The 22,672-nt window shown below is 39.3% G+C and overlaps 1 protein-coding gene across 7 annotated transcripts in view; it reads right to left on the bottom strand.

The window, feature by feature from the left end:
- Positions 1-2,557: 2,557 nt before the first annotated feature.
- LOC149168594 (uncharacterized) overlaps positions 2,558-22,672 on the bottom strand; it is a 307,528-nt gene continuing 287,413 nt past the window's right edge. For 6 of the 7 annotated variants that reach the window (XM_089428332.1, XM_089428326.1, XM_089428329.1 and 3 more), the window contains one exon: positions 2,841-3,574. In XM_089428332.1, the coding sequence (XP_089284458.1) occupies positions 3,497-3,574 (78 nt within the window). In that variant the 3' untranslated portion in view covers positions 2,841-3,496. Of the gene's footprint in view, positions 2,753-2,840; positions 3,575-22,672 lie in introns of those variants that run through there. The other variant, XM_089428331.1, reaches the window with a different exon arrangement.

Here is a 22,672-nt window from a genome sequence, read left to right as displayed (position 1 = left end):
CAAAGATCTCCACAGGACGAACATGTAGCTGATGCATTGATGAAGATGAGTATTTTTTAGACAAGGTTAGGCTTTTGGTTATCTCCTCCCTAGTTAAGAGGGAGTGAGGGTGGGCACCGTGTTCTTCGTGTGTCACGTACTATGGCTAGGACTAATACTCGTAAGCCTAGTGCATAAACATTGGTAGGGAGAGCAATGGATTGGATAAGTATCAGGACGTACATTCTTGAGTCATGTATTGTGGTTGACTAGGATTAACATACTAAGTTGGATACATGGAATTGGTAAAGAATGGTCCTGGAGGACATACTCTTCCTTGGGAACACCCAAGTGAGGTATGTGCCTTGAGAGGTGGTGGTGTCCAAATTTATGCCTCTTAGCATTATGCTATCATCTAGTGGAGAGATAAAGTGTATTTGTGAAGGCCTTGGTATTTTAACAATTTTGGCTATGATGATGTAAATCATCATTGATGCTTATCAATCCAGATCCTTTCTTATATGAATATTTCAACTAGACTTTGTCCTATTGAGGCATTACGAATACCTCCGTAGTTAAAAGGGAGTGTTGAAAATGTAATTAGTGTTAGTCTTCAAAATGTAATGTAATTTTATCATCGATGTATTTATCATATTCATTATTATTTTTATTTTTATTTTGGTCAAAGAATGTTCTTCATGCTTATAGGATCAAAGAAAATGCACTTAAGTCATGTCTCATTTGGACATTTATAAGAAAAAGAATTTTGAATTTTATATTGAGCCAAAATCTACCAAAATTTTCAATTTGACCCTGCTTGGGAACAAGACGGTCTGGGCCTCCAAGAGCAACCTGTTCTACCTCCTGGACAGATATACATAGAAGACAGTTCAGTCACTTTGGGAGACACTCACTCATCATCATCATATAAATCTTCTACACCCAACGAAGGGGTAATAAACCAAGGAAAAAGGAGAAAAAGAGCTCACACATGTGGAAGAATTTTAGTGAGAGAGAAAGTTGAATTTTAGAGCTTGTTGTTGGACCCAAATTTCAAAAAAATGACCAATTTGACCTATGTTGACTTTGCATGTAAAGGTGACTTGGAGGAGGATTGGACATGGAGTTTTGGTCTTGGTCTTGTTCTTGGATATCTCATTTTGACCTGATTCTATAAGAAAAGGATTGTTGTTGGATTTTCCCCCTTGTGGGGTTTTTCCCTGGCTTGGAGCCTAGTTTTTGGTCTCTTGTGCATTATGTTTTCTATATTTTGCTAATGTATAGTTGCTCGATAACATAACTAAACAAGTAAATGCTAAGAAAAGAATGCATATCATTCATAAGTAATTGTCATGATAAGAATTTTTATCATCTACCTAAATTTCAATGGTACATACTCTATCCCCCTCTAGATTTGAACCTATAACTTCTTAGGAACACATAATCTTAACCACTAAGACTACTCAAGCTACACACTAATCCCCCTCTCTATCTACTCATTTGATAAATTTGAACCCTTGTTAAAAATCACAATGATTGCAAGTTATTTAGAGAGCCAATAGTGTCATTTTTTGTCACATCAACAAGATTACAATGATTGCAAGTTATTTAGGGAGCCAATAATGTGTCATTTTTTGTCACAATGGTGGAATCCAACTGATGGTACCCCAACCTTTGAACTATAGGGAAAAGGGATAAACGACTATATGCAACTATCCATCTGCTCGAGTTCTCTTGGCTTGGAACTTGACATTTCCCCATGTTCTCAAAGGATGATAAACATGAGTGAAATCCCCATCAACCTAACCTATCTATAGGCAGCTTTCCTCCAACAAGCATTGTATATATGAATCATACTATCACCCATATAATCATCAATTACAAAACGGCTATTATGCCATCTCTCCATCGGTGATAGGCCTTTGCTTTATCATGTTAGAATGATCTTAAAAGTTTTGCTCAAATCGATATGATGCATCCTTTAGTACTAACGTCGCTTAAAGGTTTTTCTATGCGTTGTGAATTCCCTTCTGATTGATGTCTTTCTAATGTCTTTTGAATGGCAAACTTTACCAAAATCATCCCTCATTAAAAGCAGAGTTGCAAACTGGCAATATATTTCATCAAAAATGCAAGCGAACACATCAAATAATTGATAATATCACACAACTTTTTCTAAATATATAGAATTGGACTAATCTTGGTTAGGATATCTAAAAGTGTAATGTTGATCATAGGCAAGTAGGTAGGGAAAGAAAATCCACACGCAACAGTATAATCAGTGTATGCGTATTCTCTATTGTATGGGATACCTTGGATCTATTTGGCTATGTGATTCAGAACTCGTACTCAACCTATGCAGACCTTTGAAACAACATTGAGAACAAGGGTGCTTAATAAGCAGAGACTTGCAATTAAGGCCCAAACTTTGCTAGCTCAAAATCAAAATGTTCCTTTTATTCACATTTCCTGCTTTTGCAAGGCTATTTGCCTTTGAAATTGTAGTTGTGCATGTATTCCTAGACTTCCCAGAGAATTATGGGTTGTTCAAGAAATACATTCTGCGTCCAAACCCAAGTAATTACACAGGAACATGCACCCATCCCAAAAGCCAAACCTTTGCCCAAATGTTCCTAATAACTTTATATTTACACATGACTTTTGTGCAAATTGCACAGCAATTTTTAAATAGATCCAGAGAAGTGACAAATAGATCTAGAATGTCTGGATGACATCAACCCTTTTCCTGATGACAATCACTGTACATACTCATCTGCCCAAGGTGAAAAAGAGTCTATTAAATAGATAGGTAACTTGAATTAAATATTCATGACATAACAAAATAATAATGGACCAGAAAATGAAATAAATGGTGCAAAATAAATTAATAATATCAGGTCAAATCAATGGCATTATCATACCCAATAGTGGGTACATATCAAATATCTATAAGACACAACATTTATCATGACCACCTTTTAGTATAAGACAAAACATTCGTTAACTATCTCCCAGTGCTAAAATGCTTTTCTTTCCATTTTTTAGGCTTAGAGACTTTTTCGGATGGCAGGACAGTTTACAATGCAGCTCTTGATTGATTGATAGTCCCTTTGACCATCCTCCACTGATTACCAAGTGCAGGACTTTCTGCGGCAACCTCTTTTTGCACCTGTGTATTCTATGATTTCATTGTTCAATTGATTCCCCATCATGGCCCTTCATAATAGTCTATCCTGATTTCAATTCTCACAGAGAAGCAAGCATTGATACTGGTTTTAGACACATCTTCACAGGTTCTCTCACCTTCAAGGTGAATAAAGCTCCTTGAAACACATTCAGATCTTGAAACATCCAGCCTGCTTTCAATTTAATCAACTATGCATCTAAATGAATTTAACTACGGAGGAAATAGGCAACATCAAGGCAATCACGAAGAAACTTCAGTCTTGAATTCATATTTTGCTACTACCCCCTTCTTCTTGTTTCAATAACACTCCAAGCAGCACTGACTCACCATCTATCCTATCTTGGTCTCCTCTACAATGGAGTGCTTCATCTTGCTTTTCCTCTTTTTATTGTTAAGTTGCAGTTTTGCCTGTGATGTAAAGATAAACAAAAGAGTTAGTCTCTTCTGCTCTCTCCCTCATTCTCTCCATCTTCTAACTTTAGATGATGGAGAAATAGATGACTGTTTAAAGGAAAGGAATTTAACAAACATACATTCAAAAAGGCAATTAATAGTTGAAACGGGCATATCCCTACAAAACTGTGCCTCTCGCTTCAATAACTTGGTACAAATATTTTTGGGTTTCACTTACCAGAAAGGTTAATGAACACATTAAAAATTAAACAGACTACAAATACTAACATTACAGATTTAACATGCTCTATATATAAGTCATTTGTCATTGGCTGAAATCTAATTTAAGAACAAATAGTTTTAAAATCATCCAATTCTTTTATTCAATCCGCTTTAAAGTTTTACTGAGGCACACAACTCGACCTCAGAAAGAGATTTATTAATCCACAAGTTAAACTCAGCCTCCTTGATAACTATTTACAGAGTTCTGTCAGCTAACAAAATGACTATAATTAATTCAATCTATGATGCATTTTGGATTTTAATATACGCTGCAAGAAGAATGTTGCAAAATGGTTACACATAAATACACTATATTCTACGTTAGGATAGTTACACTTAGGAGTTAGTTACATTCAACTCAATCTAATGAGCGTTTAGTTAAAATGTGTTTCTTTAGTGTGCTTTTGTAACTATCTCATCCAACTGTCATGAGCATGTTCTAAACATAATGTGATACAGTGGCTTCACATTTGGGCAGTGCATGATATCTATCTAAATAGCATGGAGGGTCATTTGTTGATAATTGATTGACAAAATATGTTCATGTGATCTATTTTGCATTAATATATTGCCTCAAGTGATCGCCTTGGTTGGGGCCATCTACTGTTTCCCTCTGAGGGTTTTAGCCACAAACATTGGTGGATTGATCTTTGCTGTGTGTGAGCAGTTGCCTTGAAGTCCTTAACCTGCATGGATATACCTTGTTTTTCAAACATGGTAGCAAAGCTCCTGTTAATATTCAAATATGGTAGCAAATCTCCTATTAAGATTTGCCTGTAATGTCCCTTTTCCAAGACATGGGCAGCAGAGTCCATCTCAGTAGCCTAGCCATTCCCATAGACTACAGATTGAAAAAAATTAGGGAATCTCAGGGGAGGAATTAATCAATTAAGGTGACTAAGGAGAAGAATATTAAAACGTCACTTTATCTAATGAAGAAAAAGGTGATCCATGGTATTCAGACAACCCATGGTATTCCAATAGGCCATCATAATAAAAGAGAAGCAGGAGCTCATTCGTGGATGTGATTGGATATTTGATGAATTGATTTTCCTGGGCTCTTTTGCCAATTTGGTCAAAATTCCTCTGTTTTTTACATGTATATGTTTAAATAGATGAAATTCACCAAATATTTACCAATTTTAATAGCAAATACATGTTTTTTATTGAATATTCACCTACATTCTATATGCATAAATATTCAAATCAGAATAATCGGAAATAATAAAATACATGCGCATAATATTTAAATCCTTCAAAAATACCCTAGGTGAAATTATCCTCCCTAGGGATCAAAACTAGTTCGGTGTTGCAAGATACACACTAGCTAGTCATCTGGAGGAATCACTGAAGTTCCTCACTAGGTTAATTTGTGAAGTTTAGTTTGTAGGTGCAAGGAGGAGCCAAAAAATCTTCCCATTTGATCTCAATTGGCGAATTTCATTTTGGTGTTTTACTAAGGTTTTGTGAGTTTGTGCCAACATCCATAATAGCAAGTCCTAGGACAAGTTAGGATTTCAACTAGAAGTCTACAAGGGCCAAGTTCAGTCTACGTTAAGGGGCCAAATTGTTGTTACCAAGCCGAATTGACCTGCATCCCTGGATCAAACTAATGGAGCAACACCATGGATTAATTTGTGTGGCAATCACTTCCTTGTGAGGTTGATTGATTTAAAGGTTAATTGCAGCAAGACCGGGATGAAATTCGAAGGGCCGCAATCTACTTGAGGTCTGAATTATTGAAGGAGGGGTAAACTTATCCTTGGTGGCCAAAACATTTAATTGCATAAGGCAGACTGGGTTATCCTCCTTGGTAGCAACTATTGATCTTGTGGGAGGTGTTGTACTCATTTTTGTCAAAGTTCAGAAGAAGCAAATGTATCTATATTTTCAAAGGATCGAGATCATCAACCATCAACATTATGCGTCATTGCAAACCCATTTTGCAAATTATTAATGTAAATGATGCTAGTAAGATCGTGTATGTATGTAACAACCTAGGTAAGCCTATTATTTTGGTGACAAGTTTCATCCTAGGAGTTTTTTTGTCTCACTGATTCAACTTTGTTTCTAAACACGGATGGTCGGCAAAGTTTTCCCCTCCAACCTCACCCCAAAGCTAGGGTGGAATTTATTGTCAAAGTCTTAGGTGAGTCCTAGTGTTTTAGTTGAGTTTTATGTAAAAGTGATTCGGGAATAATTTAAGCTAATTGGCTAAATTGTTTTATTACAAGTCACTTGGTCTATTAGATCATATTGTGTCGCAGAATTGGGTTAATTTTTGGAGGTCTATAACAAACAGGTGTTCCCCCTTTGAGGGTAGAATTATGTAAATCTTGTGTAAAAAATATTTTAGTGCATGGTCCATTGCAATTAGACACCATGGTTAAAACATTAGAGGGTAGAAAAATAATTATTCCGCTCAAGTGTTGATTAATTTTATTTTTTGACAAAAATAAAATTAATCCTAAGCCAGAAAATTAATTAATTTGAGTCAAAAAATTAAATTGGTAAAGAGCTTAAATTTTCCAAGTGGAAAATTCGTGGGTCTTAAAGAAGTCAATTTTGAAGGTCCCCCACCAAAGGAATATTGGAAATTTCAAGAAAAAATGGACTCTTGGGCCTTGGTGGTTAAGTCAAAGTCAAATTTTTTAGATTTTTGAGCTAACAAAAAATGGTTTTAATGAGAAATTCGAAAATTCCTCAAAAATAAATATATTTTCAACGGCAAAGTGTTAACACCTGATCCTCATGATTGGGTGAATATAATGTAAATAGATAAATAAGTAATATGAACAGTCATCCGGAGATGAAGTGAATAGTCTCTCCCTCATGTATATAATGAAGACCTACCTGAAGGAATAAACACGAATCTATTTTTGGTAGAGGAGTTGCTACCTGGTCTGACATGGTATCAGAGCCAATCCTAATTTTAGTACTCCTGCCCTTGTAACTCCATTTTCTGCCTATTTTCCTGTTCTGTCCATATTTCAGAACTGCCACCTCTGACCTGGCAACAGCGTTACAATGCAGAGGGCATTTTTGAAAAAAAGGCGTTCTCCACATGATTGAACATCCTCAGCTGAAATCCTGCGCCCATCTCTGTACAGTCTATTGCCCTTGAACTTTCAAACTCGTGCCATAGTCTAGGTATGAGCGTGGAGGAACGCAGATGCGAAGAGTGTGTTGTTGAAGTTTGAGGGAGCGCTGCTGAGTGAATGGCATACCTGCGTGAGTGGAACGTTGCCTGAGTGAATGGTGCGTGAAATGCTCCAATAAGACCACCATATGTGCCGCTGCCTGGAGGACCACTTGTTTCATACCATGCTTGGCGAACTGTTCAAGCAATACGTTGCAAAGTTGTGGCGCCGTTGCTGACTTATCCAAGATTTGGTATCTGGTATGAATACGCTCTGCGTAGGAGGAAACGATGTTTTGTTTATATTGTTGGGTTGTAATATATAAAATCGCCATTACCATTGTTTATATTGCTGGGTTGTACTATGTAAAACCGCCATTACCACTGTTTACCACAGTTTTGTCCACCCATATGTTGAACGCTGCCTGTAACATGATTTACGCTACTCCCTCCATATAAACGTTGTTTCATATATGTCACATATACACTGCTCCTGGTATTTTTTAATGCTGGGTGAATGATGCTACGTGAATGATGCTGGTATTTTTTAACGTTGGGTGAATGATGCTAGTATATACATTGAAGTTTTTCACATAACGTTGGCATATACTTTGAAGTTTTTGGTATATACGTTGAAGACTTTTTGGCATGTAAAATGTGTTAAAAGCCACGCGTTGAATGTACTTTGAATGTTGTTGAATGTACTCTTAACGTTGTTTAACACATGGAATTGTATTGAGCCCTTTTTTTTCTTGGTACGCTGACTGCATGGTATTGGCGTCCATATTGGTATATGAGGAAGAGATTTGAAATCTTTTGAGAATGCATAGTTGATCTATGTTTTATATTTTCATTAAAGACAAAGACAGTGCAAAGCCCTATATGGAGAGAATGCCCTTTTGAATTGTAATTTTAAAAAAAAATTACCACCAAAAGTACAATTTTACTGTATATTGGCAAAAGTATTTTTCTATTAGCAGAAGTAATTTTTTACAGAATGCATTCAATCATATCCATGGTGGGAATAGTTCTCACTGGCAAGAAGAACTATCCTGAATGGTCCCGGATGATAAAACACACCCTCATTTTCAATGAGTTGTGGAAAGGAGTGTGTGTCGGAGATGGAGACAATGAACCAGAACAGCCTACCTTAGACAAAGAGCTTGTCATTTGGGAAAACGAGAATAGCAAAGCTTATGCATTAATCGCAGCATCTGTAAATGAAGAGGTTAGTCGCCATATTTCATCATTTTCAACTGCGTTTGAAGCCATACAAAAGCTGAAAGAACTTTATGACTCACATTCTGCACTTGAAGTTGTTCAACTCATGATTAAACTCTTCACTCTTGAACTGCAAAATAATGATCCTCTTGCTCTTGCATCTGAAGTAAAGTCTATAATGCATGATATCAAATCCACTAAGGTTGAATTGGATATTCCTCTTATCGCTTTTCGCAAAGCACTTTATCCTACTTACTCCAATTATCTTGAGTCATTGCAAGCAAATGGAAATCTCAAAGATATCACCTTTGACTCTCTTGTGAAAAAGTTTGCTGAAAGAGAAAAAGCTTTTGAAAAGAAAACAACCCCTGAATCTTCTGAAGAGGCTGTGTGCCTTGCTCATAAAGAAAAGCATCCTGCTCAAGATTCTTCAAGAGGAAGAGGTGGTCGAAGAGGAAGAGGAAGATATTTCAGAGGCAGGGGGGGGCAAACATTCTCAACAAGAAAAGGCAGATTTGCACTGCATTCGCTGCAAAAGAAATGGATCACATGATGCCTCTACATGCAAGCTACCATGGGACAAAATTGAGTAAAAAAGAAACCAACAGAAAGGTAAAACTGATGATACAAACAAAGGTAAAGCACCTGAATCCGCTCACTATGTTGTGGCACAATGTAATATTGGAGTAAATGAAGATTTATTTAATGCTTCACTTGCTTCTTGGAAAAATGATTGGTTGTTTGATTCAGGAGCAACCTGCCACGACTCATAGAAAAGATTTTTTTGAAGAATTTACTGACAATGTTGATGGAGCGGTATACCTTGTAGACCAATCAAAAATCAAGCCATCAGGGCTTGGCACAATCAGGCTTAGATTGCCTGGTCTGCCAGACTTTCTTCTGCACCATGTTCTATATCTCCCACAGCTGAAGAGAAACTTGTTGTCCTTGGTTCACATCCGCTAGCAAGGTCACTCCATTCATATGTTTGATGGCAAGCTTGAGGTGAGAAAAGCATCTGACCACTCACTTGTCATGAGGGGAATAGAAGAAGAAAGGCTTCTCAAGCTGCAAGTAACCTCTGCTCGTGCACAACACTTCTCATACAATTCTCATCATGAAGAAGGTATACTTCATCAAGTTTATTATGGCATGCTAGATTTGGACATTTGAACTATGACAGCCTCCGCTTGTTGAAGAAAAATGGTGTTGCTAGTTTGCTTAAAATTCCTAGGAAATTTAAGCAATGTGGTGCTTGTATTCTAGGAAAGCATAGCAAACAGTCTTTTCATGATTCACATACAAGAGCACATAGAAAACTTGAACTCATTCATTCAGATTTATGTGGTCCAATGCCTGTTTCTTCTGCAAATGGAAATAAATATGTGATGACATTTATTGATGACTACACCAGAATGTGTTGGGTTTATTTATTGAAGAACAAATCTGATGCTTTTCAAACATTCAAGAATTTTCATAAATGGATTGAAAATGATGCACAATCTCATATTGGGTCTATTCGCATTGATAATGAAAAAGAATACACACCAAAAGAATTTGAAAACTATCTTCGCCAACATGGAATCAAACATCAAACAACTGTACCTTATAATCCACAACGGAATGGTGTAGCTGAAAGAATGAATAGGGCAATCTTAAATATGGTACAATGCATGCTCTTCTTCAAAAATGTAAATATAATGTTTTGGGTTGATGTTGTTCTATGTGCTGCATATATAAAAAATAGATGTCCATCTAATGCTATTAGAAACAAGACTCCTTATGAAATGTGGCATGGATATGTTCCTTCGGTAAAACATCTCAGGGTCTTTGGTTCCACCTGTTATGCCTTGATACCAAAGGTACATAGAAACAAACTTGGCGCTAGAAGTCGTAAGTGTATCTTCCTGGGGTATTCAAACACCTCCAAAGCATACCGTCTCTATGCTGAAGTAAATAAAAAGTTTGTTGTATCTAGAGATGTAATTTTTCTTGAATCATCCAAAACTGACAATGTTGTTGAGCGGCAACTTGATCGCTTGGATAGATTCGCAAAAGAAAAAACATTTCAAGAATTTGATAATCAGATTCCACATCTTGAAGGGGGGATTCCTATACTAGATCAACATGTGGAATCTTCTTCTAAAGAACACTCTCCCCCACATGAAACTCCAACAACAAATGATGCTTTAAGTGATGTGATTGATAGAATTGGGAGACTCAATCTTGATTCAGCCCCAACTCAATCAACGAAGCAGCCTGGACCATCTGAGAAAGGTCCCCCAAAGTGGCTGACAAAGTCACTTGAAAGTGTTCATCCTAATGAGGTTGGAAAGACAAGAACTAGAAATTCAAACCAGCAAAATGGAGGTGATGTGGATGACTCTAATTCACCTATTGATATGGATGTTTCTTATGATTGTGAATTGAACTTGTCTATAGATTTTGAACCAACTTCCTTCAAAGAAATTGCTTCTCATGATGAATGGAAAGAAGCAATGCAAAAGGAGTATGATGCCTTCATAAAGAACGACACTTGGAAGATGGTTGATCCTCCATTAGGAACCAAACCAATTGGCTGCAAGTGGGTCTACAAGAACAAGTATAAAGCTGATGGCTTACTTGACAAGCACAAAACTAGGCTTGTGGCAAAAGGTTTTGCACAAAAGGAAGGGGTCGATTATGAGGAGACTTTTGCCCCCACAGCAAAATGGGCTACCATCCGGACACTCTTTGCACTAACAGCTCAGAACGGTTGGGAAGTCCATCAAATGGATGTAAAAAATGCTTTCTTACATGGAGACCTAAAAGAGAATGTTTTTATGTCTCAGCCTGAAGGATTTGCTGTGAAAGGACATGAACATAAAGTATGCAAAGTTGTGAAGTCCTTGTATGGCCTCAAACAAGCACCGCGAGCCTGGTATGAAAAACTAACTGAGCATCTTCTGAAACTCAATTTCAAACATTATGATCTTGATGATGCAACTTTATTTGTCAAGAAAGTTGGCAAAACAGTGGTATATCTTGTGGTATATGTAGATGATCTTTTGATGACAGGGAACAATGAAAGCTACATTGCATCCATAAAGAAGGAATTGGGGAAAAGTTTTGAAATCATTGATTTGGGCTATGTTCATTACTATATTGGTATTGAAGTAACCCAACATCCGAAGTCCATATTTCTTTCTCAAAAGAAATACATTGGAGATCTGTTGAACAGGTTTGGCATGACAGAATGCAATCCTCTTACTACTCCAATGGAACAAAACTTAAAGCTCACATCTATTGAAGGAAAAGAATTTGAGGATGCAACAAAGTATAGACAGCTTGTAGGAAGTCTCAGCTACCTAACTACTACCAGACCAGACATTTCATTGAATCCTCGCCAGGTTTATGCAAAAGCCTTGTGAGGGACATTGGTCTGCTGCAAAAAGAGTTCTAAGGTACTTGAAGGGAACTCAAGACTTTGGAATCAAGTATACACAAGTGGACGACTTTAACTTGATTGGATACTCTGATTAAGACTTCGATGGAGACAAAGAAACTGGGGTATCTACCTCAAGATATGCTATGAGTCTTGAATCAGGAGCTGTCCCCTGGAGATCACGTAAACAATCAGTTCCAGAAGTTTCCACAACAGAAGCAGAATACGTGGCAGCAGCTGAAGCAACAAAAGAAATTGTGTGGCTCAGGAAAATTCTTGAAGATTTGCAGGTAAAACAAGTACAATCAACTCCACTCATGATTGACAATACCTCTGCAATAAAGTTGGCCAAGAACCCGAAGTTCCATGATCGAACGAAGCACATCAATACTAAATATCATCTGATTCGACATCATGTTGAGGCCAAAACAATCCATCTCTGTCATTGTTCCACTAATGAGCAAACTGCAGACATCTTCACCAAAGCGCTTGGAAGAGAAAAGCTTGAACGATTCAGAATGATGCTTGGACTCACCAACATCCCTTCAGATTAAGGGGGGGAATGTTGACACCTAATCCTCATGATTGGGTGAATATAATGTAAATAGATAAATAAGTAATATGAACAGTCATCAGGAGATGAAGTGAACAGTCTCTCCCTCATGTATATAATGAAGACCTACCTGAAAGAATAAACACGAATCAATTTTTGGTAGAGGAGTTACTGCTTGGTCTGACACAAAGATTAAAAGTTGATCAAGGATTTATCGACAGTCGAGATTATTTTAACGGGGATCAAGCCAACTAGCCATTATTTTCCACTTGGAGGATTCATCTATAAATCAGAAGTCATTTGTGTCTCAAGCCATCTGATGTAACGTTATTGTCCCACTGGGAATGTTTTTTGAATCATAATAAAGGCTTTGGGGTGCAGTTCATGGTGTCTATTGTCTACTGATTTGTGGTATGTGTTGGGTATAGACATTCCTATACTGTGTTTAAATTTTAATTAAATCGTTATTTCATTGTAGATGATATGAACACTTTATTGATAATTTTTGGGCTTATCTTAGATGATCTGATTCATTGTTGTTCTAACGATTTATACGTGAAGAATTATATAGTGTTTGTAGGTTCCCTAGTCCTTGGGCTCCAAGCTCACAAACTATGGGCACAAGCTGACTATGTTTGGAATCTAAATATTTTATGTGATTTCTAACTTCACTAAGAATGTAGTTTGACATTTATCTTTCGAAATACATCTAGCTATTGTCAAGATCTACAAAAATTCTATTTTTCAAAAAATTTCTCAAGCATTGTATATTTGTAACTTAATTTTGTAGGATAATTTTTTGTAAATTAATTTTTCTAACCCTTGTTTTGCAACAACCAGGGTTTGGGATTTTTATTTTATTTTTGTATATATTGGGTTTTTGGGAATATTTCATTTTTTTGTACAGGTAAAATCTCTCAAGGGATCAAAGAAAGGAGTAAACTTTTGACATGTCCAACCCTTAGAAAACCTAGACGTCTAGGATTTTTGAGCCCATTTTTGCATGTTGCTTATTTTCAAATTGGGGAAGAAACCTATTTTTTGAAGGCCCTAGCCCTTACCCAACCTAAAAGGCTAGTGTTTGGGACCTATTTAGCAAGCATTAAGAAGGTCGTAAGCCCTACAAAGGTTATATCTCATTGCAAACAAGGGTTTCTTCAAGGGATTGACATTTTATCTCTAATAATTTGTGATTGCAGTAGTCATAAATGTCCGATCTTTGGGCTTTGAGCTAACATTTTGTGAGTGCAGGTGTTGAGGAGTGATTTCTCTCACATATACAAACTTGGCATATGCCATTAAGCCTTGGAGTTTTCTTCTATTACCTTCATCTCTCATTTTAATTCACTGCATAATTTATATCAGATCTGATATATTGATATAACAACGGCATAATCATACAACGGCATAATCATCATAAAAAAGAATCCATACATTAAGCTAATAACTCATACAAGACATCAAAATAAATTACAAGGGTTTGATCTATCAATTTTATTGTTTTATGTTGGCTGTCATATAATTTTCAAGGTCTGATTTGAAATTGCAGAGGTCTGATCTGAAAGTTTCAAGTCTAATATAATTGTTATAACAGTGTCTTCAAGGCATAAACACATAAAATAAACCTAAATTCATTAACAAGTCACTTGAGGCATTGAACATTAATCTGGTGGTTAAATTGATTGCAAATAAGTTATTTTTTAGGATTGTTGGGCAATTTCCAGATCTGATATATTTGCTACAGCAATTTATGCAGTCATATAAACTAAATAAGAATCATCAAAATCGACTGAAGGTCATCTAAAAATCACTCGAATTAATTAGCTAATCATTGAAGCTTATTTGGCATTAATCTTTAGGCACCTTGTTGGTTGGTTTATTAAACACTGAACCACTGATTTTCTGAGTTATTACAAATCTGATATACATCTTTTGAGGTCTGATCTGAGCATATTAAATCTGATCTACAATGTCTAAGCAATCCTATAATGAAGCGAGGTTTGATTTGAGCATAATAAATCTGATATATAGCGTCTAAGCAGTCCTATAATCAAGTGAATATCATTGGAAGTTAAATGCATTGATTTTCTAGCTTATCTTTGGCATCTTGCATCACTTCTTGACTGCTGATATAAAATTGCAAACCTCTGAATAGAAGGTTGCAGTGATAATAACTCACTTTTACGAGGCAAAAAATTGATTGGTAAGATATCTAACATATTGTCAAATCATTTAAGCAACTTGGGCATTAATTTTTTGGCATAAATCTTCAAGTTTTCATGACTGATATCTCTGCATAACAAGTGTGATCAGATCTGATATAATTCTGAAGCAACATCACAAAATGGCTTGTTAGCTCAAAATTTTATATTGGCAAGTTTGGTTTGGCATCTAGAAGCATTTGGGCATATTTTGTTAGCTCAATGTTTTCATAAGTTATCTATTGTTGTCATACATAATAATACTGCTGTCCTAAAGCGTTAATGATTGATCATTTAATTGGAATGCAAGTTACATAAGTGCTCTCATGTAATGTTCCAAACTTAAATAAATAGTGATATGCAAAGCAAAAACGATTTACAACACAAAAATTTTAAACAATCAACGAATGCTCATAAAAACTTTAGAATTAAGAACCAACTGAGCCATTTTATTAATCAATGAGCAAGTACAATAGTATGGAGAAATGCACCTGGGTTTGCCTCAATGGAAAACGTGACACAACCCAGGTGATAATACAACGATCTCAAATGTTGGAAATGACTGCTCCTCTAATACTTTGCGCTGCCCAGAAAACTTCACTGCTGCCTGGGAAGGACCTGCAAGAAAATCCTCCTCCAATGCTCAGAAAATGATGAAACTTCAGCCACAAACTCCTTGGCTAAAACCCACAAAATCCCATAAATGGCTTGGCCCGATTTGGACTTTCCAAAATCAGTCCCCAAAGGCACTGTTCAATTCCCAGCAATTCTACACCATCCACTGCAAAGATACGACTTAAAACCCCACCATCGGTGCTCAGAAAATTATGAAACTTTATATTTGGGATCCTTGTCAAAAACCCAGAAAGGATTTTGACTGGTTTAGACTTCTGAAATTCGACTCCCTTGGAGCCCAACCTCAGCTGCAACTGCAAAACTCGACCTGCTAGAAACTGCCTGTAAATCCTCCTGGAAATGCCCCCAAAGTGTTGGGTTGACCCTTGCTATCCAATCCCTGACTTCCCGGGTGAGCTCTTGGCCTAAGACACCTGCTCCTAAGCTCCACGAAAAACTACCAAGTGGCCTCTGCGTTGTCCCCTAGCCCAGCAATTCGTTCTACCGGAATGCTAGTCTGCTTGCTATAAAACTCAGCAAGAATGTTGGTCTATCATTGTTATCTTAGCTCTTTAACTCTCTGGAAAACAATTTGATCTCTGTTGGCCTCTATCTCCCTCTGTGTTCTCTGGCTGCCCAGAAATATGCACTCCCTACTCTGTGATGATCTATGGTGCTATGTCACTACCCTGGAACTCCTGAAATCCTTATAGAACTGCCTCTCTAAGGCGGGCATGGATCGTCACCCGAAGTAGAAGTTGAATCTCCCACTTGAGATATTCGTGGCTAAATAGCCGGTTGACTCAGCTAAACAACAAAGTGAACAGTCAAGTGATTTTGTTTGCAAGATGTAAGAATGAATCCAAAAATGAGAGTTACTCCCTCCTTATAACTTCTTGGGCCTCCCTTGCCTCATGTGGGCCCCTCCATCCACCTATTCGACTTTCCCTCAAAGCTATTCTAATGGGCCAATTCGAATTCCCATGTGGGTGGCCCCCACATTCCACTAGCAACCAAATTAAGTCGAATTGCCTCCTAAGTGCCTAAGTCGAAAATGATGGGTTCTCTTCCTTAGCCAAAATTGTGTAGCAGCACCATATTACAAATGTGTTTGAGAAGGGACATGACAATCCTCCCCTCCCAAATGTTTCTTGCCATCAAGCAACCTCAAACCTGGGTGCTCCAATATGTGCTCACCCTCCCAGGTGGCATCCTCATCCGGCAAGTTCTTCCAACGCTCCAAAAATTGTTTGTCCTCAAGCAATGCCTGAACAAGCATCCTCTCTAACTGTTGCTCCCCACTATCACTGCAACATGTGCCAGGGTCCCAAACGTGCCACTGAATCGTCGCTAACCTCAGCACTATTCTAATATGAAAGAATCCTTCAATGTCAGGATCCCAGGCCATCCTGTCCAACATGAAGCTCCCCTCGCTCCATTCACTATCCTACCCAGTGCAAGTACCAGAAGTCCCTTGCTCCATCAGTGACTTGCTAAAGCACAATGGAAGATCTGTATGATCTCCCCCTACAGTAGTCGGTACATCCCTAAAGGTTATTGAGTTGTGAAGAGTTGTGACGCCCCAGTTCCCTGCTAGTCCCAGAGTGGTGCCACCATGCTGATGTTGCACTACTCTGACTATGTCATACTCCCCATCGTGCGCAGACAGTATCCTCCTCTCCTGGAACTTGATGGTGGAATACTAAAAGAGACGAGACACATCCTGCCTGGGCATCTCCATGGCACCAAGGGCTACCCATCCAAATCTAACTTCGAACCTGTGCAGCAATAAAGAATCTTTGCCTCCCCATATGATGCAACTCTCTGTGAACCCCCATGTGTCATCCCAAGAGTGAACTATATCACTCTTTGCCACGACCCCGCTCATCACGAGTGATCTATCTATCAACTGAATCCCTGCATCCCATAGGCAGACCTGCTGCGGCATAGCCCTGACAACTGATGGAATCCCTCTGGCCCTCAAATCTAGTCCTTGCATACCACCCATATATAGGCTCCATACATCATGAACTAATCTGAGGTATGCTAAGTTGTCCAATGCCTACCACTGTGTAGTACTAATGACCACTGGAAACCACGTGTGCCAAATAGCTATCCCCTAAATACAACCAATATATGGGTATCTGCTACGCGCAATCGACTCAATGTATGTGGATCCATCTTGTTCCTGCCAACCATCGCCACTGGTTCAGCTACCCACCCCATGGAGAATGTGTCGATACAATGTCAAGAACCCGGATACATACTGGACAACTATCTCAGTCGTACACGGTATCCTCTGCTCATGCATGGTCCAGACATGCCCTGTGGAAAGAGTGAAACATGTCTCCCCTATGACCAGCTCCCCAGGCATAGGATCAGTGATGAATGATATGCCATCCCTGTCGGTGATCACCTCATCCCTCGACCTGTGGCTGTCAACTCGCACACCGAATTGATGCCCCTGCTAAGAAGTCTCCCCTCTATCGCACCAAGTGTCATCCAAATATCTTGGGTGAGCTCCCCGTCCCCTGTTGCTTGTGCCCAGAGTGTCAAAGGACAACAACCAGATCGCTCATTCCTATAAGTGACATAGAAGAGGGTCAGGAGTGTGAGTCCCTGTGTATACTATCAAGTATCGCTCATCTGTGTCCCCATTGATCCTGGGTGAACTACACCCAAAGGTATGCCCGATATCTCCGTCCATGGCTATCCCTGGAGGCAACACTCCAACACCTCGTTGTGCAACACAACAAGCCTCTACATACCACTGATCATCCCAGTGCTCCTAGACATGCCACTATACACCGCGGCCTACCTCTGTACATTGTTGGATACCCTTGGTTGCAGTTATGCCATCTTGTACCGTCCTTCTTCCTACCTGTGTCATTGCACCTATCACTCCTCATATGTACTCACTGTGATGTGAGGCACTCCCACTCTGCAACACAGTCCAACACACCACCATGTATCTCCATGCCCACCTGTAGACCACTTCTCAACGCTAGATGCTCCCACACACCCCTGGATATGATGGCCTAGAACTATGTCTCTACGTGTCAGGCCACACCCGATCAGTATCATCATCTCCACCATCGCATCATTATCCCCGCCGATGAATGGATCTTCCCTCCAAATCCCCCCTAAGGGACCCGAGAAGTGACTCTCCCTATGTGTCAACAGTGATGCCACCACTGCTCCGCTCCTCTGCGTTCTTTGTTCCCCACACAAAAGTGAAGAGCCCCCAGCGCCATGCAAGCCACCATTTGGTGGCCTGCCAATGCCACCTCCTCCGACAAACTCCTGCAAGAGTATGTTGATCACGCAGTGATCCTATGTACAAATGCCATACCAAGAAAACCAAACAAGTCTGTACATAAATTGGTCGGCCAATGGTGCTGACCAAGACTCCCCTAGCGAATGTGCATGCTCAATTGTTAAGTCAACTGCACCATCCCAGTTGTAATCAGTGGGCATACATGGGAAATGATAGGTAGTCCCTCCCAGATCCCAATGCCAGTCGGGGCTTCTAGCATCCCCAGTGCCTGGAAACTACTGCTGAGCTCCACCTAGGTCCACTACCATCTCCATAGTCAAATCCACCGGGTACCAACTCAGAATCTCTCGCCACCCAACCCCAAGAGCGGGATCAAATGCACGAACTCCCGCACATAGAACAACCCCAAATGCAAGTGTTGCACCCTGTGTAACTCAAGTCGTCTCATCTCGCTATCTTGGTCAATACATACAATCTGACTAGGTAGCTCTGTCTCCCTCTGTCTAATGAGCCAAGGTAACCTAATAGTGCTTCCAACCCCGTCTATGTATGCCCGAAGAGGGTTGCTCTCATGCTCCAACGTGCACTCTAGCTGCACCAGTAGGGAATCTAACCACTCCCCAACGTGAGTCAATTTGGTTGTGGACTCGGCACAAACCACTCTCATGCCTTCCAGCTCCTTGTTCGGCTGCAGAATCACCTCTCACACTAACGCGACCTTCCTTTTTAATGCTAGAAGGTCAACCTGAAACTGATGGAACTGTCATGGGCATCTATCACCTGTAATCTCAGTCACGGCTCCAGATACCTCAACAATTGTTGGCATCTCGTCTAGGGATGGCACCCCTTCAATAAATGGCTCTATGCGAGTAGGCTCTATCCTCTCCACTAGGGTGTCAACTGGGGGCTATCAAAGAGGCCTCTAATAAAGGTGAATCATGCACCACACTGGGTCTATTGATGTGCTCCTCACCATCCTGTGGGCTCTCAGCATCATGCTCAACCTCCTCCTCAGGCTCCTGATATCTAAAGCTAGGTCTCCACCAGCAAAAGTGCCCCCTGGTCTCACCCTTTAACCGTCTTTGTCCTATCTGCTCCTTTTTAGGAGATCTGGTGCCCTGATCTAGTTGACTTTCCCCACACGATATAGATGGTTGCACCCCAACGGCCTGCTCACCTCTAACATCTTTGTTGTAAGGGTGAGGATGGGTTTGGTTTATCACTCTCCTCAACTGGGCCAACCTCTCATCATCCCAATGAATTCTACCCCAGAATTTCTGCATACTGGATTTCCCTTTAGCCATGGATTTGTCTCTGGTTTCACCCATCATTGTGCACTCATACCCAAAGCTTCCATGATCTTCTGGCTAATTTCCCACAGCTGGGCCAAGATCATGCTCTGATACCACTGTAATGTTCCAAACTTAAATAAATAGTGATATGCAAAGCAAAAACGATTTACAGCACAAAAATTTTAAACAATCAGCAAATGCTCATAAAAACTCTAGAATTAAGAACCAGTTGAGCCATTTTATTAATCAATGGAGCAAGTACAATAGTATGGAGGAATGCACCTGGGCTTGCCTCAATGGCAAGCGTGACAGAACCCAGGTGATAATACAATGATCTCAAATGCTAGAAATGACTACTCTAATGCTCTGCGCTGCCCAGAAAACTTCACTACTGCCTGGAAAGGCACTGCAAGAAAATCCTCCTCCGGTGCTCAGAAAATGATGAAACTTCAGCCACAAACGCCTTGGCCAAAACCCACAAAAACCATAAATGGCTTGGACCGATTTGGACTTCCCAAAATCAGCCCCCAAAGGCATTATTCAATCCCCAGCAATTCTACATTGTCTGCTGTAAAGATACGGCTTAAAAACCCACCTCCGGTGCTCAGAAAATTATGAAACTTTATATTTGGGATCCTTGTCAAAAACCCAGAAAAACCCAGAAAGTATTTTCGCTAGTTTATACTTCTGAAATTTGACCCCCTTGGAGCCCAACCTCAGTTGCAACTGCAAAGCTTGGCCTGCAGGAAACTGCATATAAATCATCCCGGAAATGCCCCCAAAGTGCTGGGCTGACCCTTGCTATCCAATCCCTAACTTCCCAGGTGAGCTCTTGGCCTAAGACACCTGCTCCTAAGCTCCACGAAAAATTGTTAAGTGGCCTTTGCGTTGTCCCCTAGCCCAGCGATTCGAACTGCTGGAATGCTAGCTCTGTTGGCTGTAAAACTCAGTAAGAATGTTGGTCTATTGTTGTTATCTCAGCTCTCTAACTCTCCGACAAACAATCTGATCTCTGTTAGCCTCTATACCCCTCTGTGTATTCTCTGGCTGCCCAGAAATATGCACTCTCTGCTTTGCGCTGGTTGATGGTGCTATGTCACTGCCCCGGAACTCCTGAAATCCTTGTAGAACTGCCTCTCTAGGGCAGGCACGGATGGTCCCCTGAAGTAGAGGTTGAATCTCCCGCTTGAGAAATTCGTGGCTAAACAGTTGGTTGACTCAACTAAATAGTAGAGTTAATAGTCAAGTGATTTTGTTTGCAAGATGTATGAATGAATCCCAAAATGAGAGTTGCTCCTTCCTTATAACTCCTTCCGCCTCCCTTGCCTCATGTGGGCCCCTCCATCCACCTATTCGACTTTTCCTCCAAGCTATTTGAATGGGCCAATTCGAATTCCCATGTGGGTGGCCCCCACATTCCACTAGCAACCAAATTAAGTCGAATTGCCTCCTAAGTGCCTAAGTCGAAAATGATGGGTTTTCTGCAACACCCTATTACAAATGTGTTTGAGAAGGGACCTAACAGCTCATTATTCTAAATGCTATTGTGAAGAAGGATCGCTAAACATTGGGATCTAACATTTTCTTGTCTTTGTGTAAGCTCTAAAAATCTTATTCTTTGCACTAAACTCACTCATAAAAGCACTAAATTAAGAATTAGATATCATTGTGAATGGTAATCTCATATTGACATTAAGATCTAAGTGCTCTTTACTTTAAGTCTTTGAGTTAACATTGAAGTATCTTGTTTCCCTTAAGTGGCAATCTAATTGGTAAATTGGTACTCTCACATGATCATTCTTGTTTTAATGATATCCATTTATGAATGATAAGTACACATTGGCATTGAAACTCTAAGTATCTTTGGTTCTAATCTAATCGAGCATCTCTTGATTGTTGGCATTAAGTTATATTGGCATAAGATCATCATTGGCATTTATTTTGGTTGAAATATCTTGGAAGATTTCAAATTGTCTCAAGTAATTGTCATTATTAAAGTGGATCAGTGCTAAATTGTTATTGTTTATATTGGTTAAGCATCTTGTGGATAATAATTTCATTGTTTAGTATTGGCACTTGATAATTTGGCACATTCTCGGTGAGAAGATTGTCTTTCCATTTATTGTTAAGTACTCTTGTCATAAAAGCTAATCATAACTAAAGTACTTAAACATTAAGCAATCTTAACCTAAGAAATCACTCATATACCTTGCACAAACATTCTAAGTCTAGTTGCATTAATAACTTACCTCCAAGCATAAGCTTGAATGACAGAGTTTTAGGGCCACCCTTCTTATCTAGGTTGAGGGGTTCAACAACTCATTGACGGTTAACATGGTGACCTTGCAGTCGTCAGAGCCACAGTCTCTGCAGCACTGGAGGCATCGGGGGGTAAGAGACTAACAGAAGGTATCATTAATCAAGCCATTGCTTGCTTTCTATTGGCCTCTTTCCCACAACCTACTTTGGAGACTAGCTTCAAAATAGTTAAGGGGAAGGTTATACTTAGAATAGGCATATAATTAAAAGTAACCAAGATTCTTGCATCACACCTAGGTCTTAGGATTTGCATAGCATATAAGTTAGTGAAACATCTAAGCAGCGATTGTCCATCCGATTACTTGGTCTCTAATTGATAATAAGCAAGAAGTTGACTCCATAAGGTACTGTTCTCACATTTGAATTTAATCTAACCCTTAAATCTTGCTAAAATTAACCAAGTAGCTAGGCCACTCAATCGCGTCTCCCAAACTCGTTGGTTACCAACTTGTCCTTCACCTTCACATTCCCATAGGAACTACCCCGCATAGCCTGTTGTTGGGAGACAGCTAGAACGGAGAGATCAAGGATCAGCCCCCGATCTGAGTCATTGTCACAGTGCCTGTCTGAAAATTTCTAAACAAAAATCCTACTACAGTGATCAATATTATTTCTTCTACTTATTACCTCAAAAATAAGTTATCTATTGTATTCTTACGACAAATATTGAAACATATTCTACTATAGCCTTCACAATTAAAACATTGCAGAAAGTAAATGTAAGTAAAATGCTGGCACAAATACAATCACAATGACAGTTATTTTTGGACAATTGTCCTCGGAAAAACCC

The sequence above is a fragment of the Pinus tabuliformis genome, chromosome 4_2, assembly GCF_031772625.1.
Source record: "Pinus tabuliformis cultivar Carrire ecotype Pingquan chromosome 4_2, CPIR1, whole genome shotgun sequence".
NCBI classification, from domain to species: Eukaryota; Viridiplantae; Streptophyta; class Pinopsida; order Pinales; family Pinaceae; genus Pinus; species Pinus tabuliformis.
Note: the sequence above shows the minus strand (reverse complement) of the source record. Positions and strands in the feature narration are given on the sequence as shown.